Source organism: Vigna radiata, chromosome 8, assembly GCF_000741045.1.
Source record: "Vigna radiata var. radiata cultivar VC1973A chromosome 8, Vradiata_ver6, whole genome shotgun sequence".
NCBI classification, from domain to species: domain Eukaryota; kingdom Viridiplantae; phylum Streptophyta; class Magnoliopsida; order Fabales; family Fabaceae; genus Vigna; species Vigna radiata.
Genome location: NC_028358.1, coordinates 38,287,682 through 38,297,305, shown reverse-complemented (window position 1 = coordinate 38,297,305; position 9,624 = coordinate 38,287,682). Strand labels below are relative to the sequence as shown.

The 9,624-nt window shown below is 34.9% G+C and overlaps 1 protein-coding gene across 1 annotated transcript; it reads left to right on the top strand.

Annotated features, from left to right (window-relative positions):
• On the top strand, positions 1-9,174 carry LOC106772411. The gene is made up of 7 exons (XM_014658803.2): positions 1-828; positions 1,154-1,936; positions 5,436-5,788; positions 6,922-7,133; positions 7,969-8,225; positions 8,310-8,488; positions 8,598-9,174. The coding sequence occupies exons 1-7, from the start codon at positions 576-578 to the stop codon at positions 8,664-8,666; spliced, it is 2,106 nt and encodes a 701-aa protein (XP_014514289.1). The 5' UTR covers positions 1-575; the 3' UTR covers positions 8,667-9,174.
• Positions 9,175-9,624: the final 450 nt, after the last annotated feature.

The window sequence follows — 9,624 nt, the reverse complement described above, 5'->3', positions numbered from 1 at the left end:
CTGTGTCAGATCTTCCAAAACTAGATCAAAACACAATACCAGTATGTTTAATGGAACCCAACAAACAATTAATCATTAACAGAGTAGAGTAATCCAATCACTCTCATTTCATATTTCTCTGTGTCATATTGAAAAGGGAAAAGAAGAAAACAGAAAGTTTAGCCAATCTTGAATCCCAATCATTAAAAGATTATATGCTTTATTGGCCTCTAATTTCAGGGGAAAAAAGTAAACCCATTTCCGCCCAAGACTCCGGCGGCACACCGTCGCCGGTAACGTTTCTCTCTCTTATTTACTCAACCTCTGCTTCCTGTCATACATATCCATTTTTTAGATTAATAAAAAGTTGAAAGCTGGGGTGCCTATTTTTTGTTTTTCCAAAGCACCAAGAAAATCAAGCTTCTTCTTCCATCGCTTACTTCACACTCCTCTTAACCTTGTACCCACCTGAAATCTACAGCATCTCATCGCACCAAAGTGTGAAAGTTTGAATCTTAGAGGAAAAGGAGCACGTGGGTAAGTGGTGCTGGGTAGAGAGCGAAACAGAAACGGTGTGTGTGCATCATTGTTATGGTATGGCTCAGCAGAGGCAATCGGGAATGGAGAGGCTTGGGGTGAGAGTGGGGGCCCACGATCTGCACCACACCAACGGTTCCGGCGATCACGTCGCTGTCGGGATTCGGGGTGGCGCCGCTCACAAGCAGCCGCGGTCCCGGCGATCGGCGCGATCCGACAGGGGCACGCAACTGTCGGTGGCGGCAATCCTTGTTTTCCTCTTCCTCGTACTTGTCGTCACTGTGCTCGTCTTCTCTTACATTTCTAGAGACGGTGAAGTTCTGTTTTTTATGAATCTTTTCTTTCTTTCTTTCTTTGATCATAATGCCTTTGTTGATTTTGGTGTTCTTGAGCACCCATGTCAGTGAACATTGTGGGTTTTGCATGAAGTTGAGTGCGATTTCTTGTTTGGTTTTTGAATAGGAGAGGGTTTTTGAATCTGTGGTTTTTCTTGGTTGATGTTTGCTTTGGGCTGTTCAGTTGGTTGATTGGGACTAGGTTATTTAGAGAAGTAATAGATTGAGTTTTTGGTTTCATCTATTATAATCAAATGTTTGCTGTTGCTTCAGCATTTAAAGATTGTCAATCGGTGTTGCAGAAATAAGTAACAATGGCGATGACGGTGATGACGGTGTTGATTTAAAGAGTGATCCTGATTTTCTTACAAATGTACCTCGGATACAGAAGAAGAAAGTCCTTGACTTTGGGCATGGCTCTGGAGGACATGGTCGAGATTCAAGATATTGGGATAAGGATGATAGGAGAAGGGATGGTGATTACGATGAGGATATGATGGAGCAGACAAGTAAGGATCCAGGAGATGAAATTGCTGAAGATGATGATGCTGTAAAGAAGGACCACGATACCAAGTTTTCTCACGATGGCTTAAAGCGGAGGGGCGATGGCTTGTATAATGAAGCAGGACGTCAGGAGTTGAAAAGATATGAAGCAGAATATGAGGCTTCTTTGAAGAATCTGAGACACTCCACAGAAGTTGATGTGAAACTGGTGCATGACACTAACCTTGAAAAGAAAAGTGCGTCGGATGACATTGATGATGAATATGATGATTTTTTTGATTTTAATGATGCTCAATTGGAGAACTCTAGCGATAGCAGAAATATGAGAGGGGAACATTCTAATGCCAATGTGTTAAGCTTGGACAATGAAGTTCAGAAACAGAAAGAATCTAATGATTCTTTTGCTGAGGAAAAGAATGATGATGTTACTTCTGAGGATGTTGAAGGAGCCTCTTTCTTGAATAAAAAATATCCTCATGAGGGAAAAACAAATTCTAAACACGAAAGTATTTTTAATGGACAATCAACTAGAAAATCACATCCTGAAACAAAGAAGAAAGTCAGGCGTCGTAAATTTTCAGGTGAAGTTCATTCTTTCTGATTGTTTCTTTAGTAGATCTCCCAAAGTATGTCTGTTGTATGGAACTCTTTCTGAAAGTTTTGCATCTGTATTCAGAATCACCATTTATTTGGTAACCATACTACTGTTGCTCGTGAAGATAGATTTGCTGGCAAATGTCGTAGTTTTGTTCTGTTGCAGGTTTTTTGGTAGTTTCTGAATAAAGGATAAAATTCTTACCTTTACAGGAAGTTAATCTTAAAATGGAGAATTGTCTAAACTTGCGGGCTTCTTATGGGTTTAGGGGGTATTGTTCGGATGTGTTGGGAAAATATTTTGATATATCCTTTACATGTTGAATATGTTGTTCCCTATGAAGCTCAGACATAATGGTGTGCCCCTGACAACACTCGTATGACATGTATTGGTGAAGTATCCAATTTTAAAAATGCTTTTTTGGGTTTGTAACATAGTTCTGACGCGGCTCCAACACTACATTAATAAGGACAAACATGGTGATTTTTTTAAAACTTAGAAACTTATTCTGCAAGGTTCTATTATGATTATGGAAATAAGAAGCACATCCTGTATAATCAAGAACATTTAGATATAAGTATTATTAGGAACGTTTTTATTTCTTCTCCTATCATATCTTCCTATAATGTGGAATTTTTCGAAGTACTTAATTTGTTTTTAGATGAATCTCGGTTAAAGTGTCATTTTCAATGATGATAATCAAGGAGGAGATGAAGTGTCTTAGATGAATTGGATCCTCTTTTTATTGTTTTTTGGATTTTAGAGAGATTGATTATAGTCAAATTTGTACATGGTGACAATATGTTTAGATTATTATATTTGGCTAACTATGTTTATGGATGATTTTGAATATATAAATCTTGATTGCCAATTTAAATAATTTATAATGATGTTCAATACACACAAACATATCCGAGTCATTGTGTGTTACATTTTGGAGACTATGCATGCCGCAATGTTCATGTTGGGTGCCCGTACGAGGATCCATGTTATGTAGGTTGTTTCTTATTTTTGTTTCTTGTATTGTTTTAACTTTTAAGCTGCTCATTAGGTCACGCAGTGCCTTTTCACCAACGTAATTTCTCAAATTAAATTATAACGACTTTCTGAAGCATTTGTTTTATCATCATATTGATCACTAGCTAGTTACAGTCGCCTGGGTGGGGGTTCTGCTTTGTTTTCAGAAGGGAAGCTGGTAAAACCAAAGCACAATTTAACTTACGCTGGTCTTGACTGAACCAATGGTCTTTTTCGATTGGAAGTGATTTACCTCCAAACTAGTGGATGCTTGGAAATTCTTTAGTTGATGTCCATCTCATTAATTAGATTTCTGCAACCATAGAATTAGAGTGTGGCAGTATCATAAACTACCTTTTGAGTTTTATAACATTAGACACTGAAACTGAAATAATTGTTCAAATGCCTGATTAAAAATGGAACAATCTACATTCAAGATCACAGCTTGTGTTGCTTGGTTCCTCCTGGTTTTCATTTTATTTCCCCATTAATGAAAAGAACCAGGGGCATGGTGGATTTATGTAGACTCTAGTTAGTTGGCGGTCACAAATTTTGTAAACGAACGTGTACTAGGCTTCCCCAAATGTTCTATTTCATTTATATCTTCACTTGGCTAAGGAATCAATTGAGAGATGACCCCTGTTTTTGATGATTTCCTGCTTTATGCCATTTGGTGAGTTACTTACAATATTGGTCCGTTGATTATTTGTCCAATCTCCTGATTACTGTGTATTAAATTAATGTAATACTCCCGTTTTAAGTATGCAGTGGTTCTGATAAATTTTTTGATGACTCCATTTGAACACTAGAGCCAAATGTTATAGGCTGATTGGGTGCTTGTTTAAGCTTAAAAGTAAAGTGCTTTTGAAAAAAAAAAGTGCTTATTAATTAGGTATAAAACACAGACATGCGACATAGACACAGATGCTATGGCATGACATGAACACTGTGACACGTGTGTGTATTGAAATCATTATGAATCATTTAAATTGGCAATGAAGATTTATATTGTCAAAATTATCGATAAAAAGTTGGTCAATATAACAATTTCCACATATTGTTACCTAATACAAAAATGAATTTAATCCATTTATCTAAAGTCCAAAAGTAAAAAAAAGGATCGAATTCATTTAAGAAATTTCGCGCTCTTCATTGAAAAAGACACTCATGGAAAGGTTTATCTAAAGACAAATTAACAATTTCAAAAAGTTCCACAATATATGATACGAGAATAAATAAAAACATTCCTAATTATATTGAATCCCCTCTTTATTTTTGTAACTACAGCAGAAACTTAAGCAATAAGTTTCTGACTTTCTAACTTATAAAAGAAATAGTCTGTCTTTGTTGATGTTGTGTTGGAGCTGTGCCTTAGTTATGTTGGAGCTGTGTCCGAGGTCTGAAAACGTTTTTTAAATCCAACCCTTTAGCAGAGTGTATGATATGTGTTGTACAAGTGTCATAAACGTTGGTGTCTGATACATGATGGACATGCCATTGAAGATGCATGTTTGGTCATATTAGAAAAAAGGTGTATTGTCCATCATGTTTCTGAAAACAGCTTTGGGGACAAGCTTATTGCAATAAGCTAGTAGTAACTTGTCAAAATACGCTGTTTTCTGCTTATTTTTGGCTTCTGCATTTCTAAAAGAAGTTAAAACGAACATCTTCCAGAAAACATGGTAAGTGTTTTTTCTGTAAAAAAGTTTTTTTTTTTCTCAAAAAAGATCAAACAAACTCACAGCTGTAGAAAAGCAGCAGTTTTTTTTTTTTTTTTTTTTTTTTTTTCATGTCTAACCGTTTAAGGACTAAATATATGAATACTTATTAATGTTTTTTTAAGATGTGCACTGGATGGCTTTGATTTATGGTCCATCAACCAGGAGATGATCTTGTAGATACAGAAGTCAAGATGAAATCATGTTTAGAATATAAGTTTGAATTATATCTTATATCTCCTGCAAGATATTGAAGGCAGGAGGGCATGTATATTTATTCAAAAACAGATAAATTGGTCTATTCAAGTTGGTTTCTAATCAAGTTGGTCTACTTGATAATATTTCAAAAGTGTGATGTTTTTCTTTGTTTAATATGGTTGAAATTGATTCCATAGAAATATCAAATCTGTATAAACATGGTTTATGTGTAATTAGTTTTTTTTTTTTTTCTCTTCGCTTCCTGCTGTCACCGTTTTTTCTCTTGTATCCAAGTCTGAGAAAGATTTACCAAATGACGTTCTTAAAATTGATTCAAGACCTGTTTGCAGACTAATTAATATAATTTATAAATATTTCTGACTTTATATAAATATATCTAATTGGTTTTGTTTTTTATTGTTTTAAGCCCTCTTCGGACTTTCAAACATTTCTCGAAGTGGTTTTATTCATGATATTTTCTCTATCACCAATTTATCACAACTATAAAAAGATAAGAAAGAAGATCTTGTTGACATGTTACCTGTTAAACAGGATCCTGTGAGATGAAATTGTTAAACTCAACTTCACAGCTTGTAGAACCCCTAGAAAGTCGAAAATTTTCAAGATTTAACTTGCAGTACACAGAGATGGAAGAGAAACCCCTGGGAGAAGAACAATGGGTTCCCAGATTTGCTGGCCATCAGAGCTTAGAAGAGAGAGAAAGTTCATTTTTGGCCCGTGATCAGAAAATAAACTGTGGTTTTGTTAAAGGTCCTGAAGGGTCTGAAAGTACTGGATTTGACTTAACAGAAGACGATGCAAGTTACATCAGCAGGTGCCACATTGCTGTGATCTCATGCATATTTGGAAATTCTGATCATTTGAGGACCCCAGCCACCAAAACGGTAATTGGTCTACTTTGTGTTTTAGTTCAGTTTGTGGGTTGGAGATGCATTCGGAGGTTAAGAATCACTTACGAATTTTCTAGTAAAATGTTACTCTCTTCAAAGTTTCATTCAAGTAAATTAGTGCTCTATTTTCTGTGTGGCATCTATAATCTATTACTATTTTTATATGAATCTGTTGTGCATTTTGATCATAAGATTTCCCAAAAGTCTATATAAATTGGATATCATTTTTTTTGTGTTTTTAGTTTTGGCATGCTTGTAAGCATATGCCTCCTTGTTTTGTTGTTTGGACTATTCCTCCCCAAGGAGTTCTCTGGTCATGATATTTCACACAATTGATTGTAATTAGTTAGTTGTGCCCTTAATTCCCGAACTCATACATTTTTTTTAGTATGGACTTGTTAATATTGTTCTTATTTTATGTGTTAGGAAATTAAATGTCTATATAAGAAGGAAGAAAACAAATAGTTAGATGGTTAGTTGGTTGGTTAGGAAGGTAGGGAGACTATAGTTGTTCTAATAGTGATAGTTGTAGATAGGTTGAACAAATATTGCCACTTTATACCGATTAAACACCCTTATTTAGTGAGTTTTTCAAGGCCTTGAGCTTTCGAACTACAACGGCTAGCTTTTATGGTGTGATTCTTATCACAGGCCAGCAAAGACATGTTGACTTTTTCAACAGGATAAAGAGAAGATTTCTTGGAAATTGATTGTAATGCGAGTATTGCCTGCAAAGAGACTGAAAGGCATTCACCATTTATTTAGCAACACTTAACGTACAGTACGATTGGGAGAAAATAGGTTTCCCTGTAAGACTTGGGTATGTGATGTTTGGCTTCACTGACTGGGAAGAATAGACACTAGTGCTCCTCCAATTTTATGAGTTGCTTAGTAAAAGAGGAAAATATATTTTAAGGATACCCCAGGATAATATTTAAGCATTACCAGTTGATATAATCATTTCTTATACTTTATTTTCTCAAAATTGCATTTTTTAAAATGCATTGAATGTTTTGGTTTTGACAGAGTTGTTGAAACTATTGGAAATTTAGGGGCTGCCATCAACTTTTGATATAATTTCCACCTAGTATTCTTTATTGTATTGATCCAAATCGTCGTGGTTTCAGGTCACTCGATTGTCAAGGAAGAATGTCTGCTTTGTTATGTTTACCGATGAAATTACAGTTCGGACGCTCTCTTCAGAAGGGCATGTGCCTGATAGAATGGGTTTCATTGGCTTTTGGAAGTTGGTGGTGGTGAAGAATCTACCATATGATGATATGCGAAGAGTGGGCAAAATACCCAAGTTATTGCCTCATCGACTTTTTCCTTTTGCAAGGTGAGACTGATATGAGAAGGAATAGGTGTTGTTCTTTTGAAATTTACAGTAATGATTTGGATGATGTTTAAAATATGGTGACTGCTACGGGGCATTTAAACACCAAGAAAGATGTGTTGATGATGTATCACTTTAAGATAAAATGGTAAAATTTTAGTTAGCTGATTCTAACATTTGATTCTTTTATTATGTACACCATATCCTTGCGTTGGAAAGAGTATCATAAAGGAGAAACTAAAGAGTGTGACCATAGGGTGTAGATGTCAGTGTCCCATTTTACTACCAATAAAGAGCTTTATAACTGCACAAAGGTTACTGAATGATGAATCTCTGATGGGATTGAATGTTGAAATAAGATTTATGTGGATTATTATATCAGATTTTAATGATGATTTATTGGCTTGAACATACTTTCATTATACTTGTGGACACTATTGTGTGTTCCAATGTTTTATAAGTTGGAAATGTTTCTGCAAAAATTCTAGTCTGCCTTAGTATGTTATATAACTAATGGCTTAAATTTTAGTGATTCTTCAATTCCCCAACCTTTCTAGCCTAAACCAACTTAGAAAATGAATCTTTGTTCATTTCCTAATTTTAGAATTTTGGTTATTGGAACAGTTAAGTCCTTATTGCTATGTGGATTCATATAAATACAAATTTATTTTGTATGTGGTGTTCTGTACATATATATCTGAAATCTTTGGAAAGGTTTCTTATTGATTTTCTTTGTTATTAGTTAATTTTTTAGTTACTGTTTGTTTGACGTACAATTTTCTTTTCTTAGATGTTCTGTAACTTGATGGTTCTTCTTTTCTTTCATTTTTCATTTCAGGTATTCAATTTGGCTGGATAGCAAATTACGGCTGCAGCTTGATCCTTTACTTATCTTGGAGTACTTTTTGTGGCGCAAGGGTTATGAATTTGCAATATCCAATCATTATGATCGGCATTGTGTGTGGGAAGAAGTAGCACAAAACAAGAAATTGAACAAGTATAATCACACAGTTATAGATCAGCAGTTTTCGTTTTACCGGGCTGATGGACTTGAAAGATTTGATGCATCGGATCCAAATAAGCTTCTTCCAAGCAGTATGTGCTGTGAAGCATTTATTTTTTGTCAATTTCTGAAGTTATTGATTAAATGAACTGAAGTGATTTACATAATCTTGACAGATGTACCTGAAGGTTCTTTTATTATTAGAGCGCACACCCCAATGGCAAATTTGTTTTCTTGTCTTTGGTTCAATGAAATCGATCGGTTCACTCCTCGTGATCAGCTGAGTTTTGCATATACATATCAGAAGCTGAGAAGGATGAATCCAGACAAACCATTTCATCTGAACATGTTCAAGGTGAGGCAATATAAGCCCAGCTACATTTAGATAGTTTATTTGTGCTGTAACAGTACATTGTGGTCGTGATGAAAGTAGCATTAATGGTTTCTTCTTGTTCTATGTCCAGGACTGTGAAAGGAGACACATAGCCAAGTTGTTCCGTCATAGATTGGATGAGAAGAGGATACATCATTGAAAATGAATACCAGAATAATGCCAGATTATATCAACATTTTTATGATATGACATGATGTACTTAGCCAGTCTTGTCTGTATCTGTTGAAGTTGTGATTACCTGCTGATCATCATCTGCTGCAGAATGTGTTACATGAAGATTCAGTGACTTGTGCTCCAGCACTGGTGTTTTCCATGAAAATGAAGTGGTGTTTCTCAAAATATGATCTACTACAGTGCTGCTGCTGTGTCACAACATAATTTTGTGGTTGTTTTATATATTTCTTGTATCTGTCCATTTGTGACATAATTCATTTATGCCCTGGGAGACAACAAGCAAAGCATCAAATGACTCGCTCCCTCTCCACTTCCACTACCTCATTTTTCTTTTCTAAATTGGGATTGTTTGTATGTAGAAATTTTTGCTAGGCCATTAACACTTACCTTAGAAATCTCACTCGTCATTCTTATTGTTTTATTATTATTTAAACATTTCATTATACTAAGCACGGATAAGTTGTTAAATTAAATGTGTAGCACTTTCTCTACTGCTCCATAGTTCATTAACACGGTTCTTTTACGAAAATGACTATTTGTTAATTTTGTACATTCCAGAGATATACACTTTTGGACCTTAGTTTTGTTTCCTCTGACACTATTCCTTATACATATAAAAAAATGAACTTTGATTTCTCTATTGTCTTTTCTTAATCTTGGTAACGGCTGATTGTTTTATGGATGACTGGAAACTGTTTCATCAAATCAACTCAAGTTTTCACAAATTTGGGCTGATAAACAATATAACATTTATCCATCTATACAACAGTTGTGAGTGTTCCCTATAATACAAAAAAATTGATCATGTGACCCAATATTTTTCATTGTTTCTGTAACCAGTCAATAGTATCGGTTGTATGTCAATCGATTTTTCGGTTAATTTTCAATTAACCAAAAGACAATTAATTAAGAATGTTTTTAAC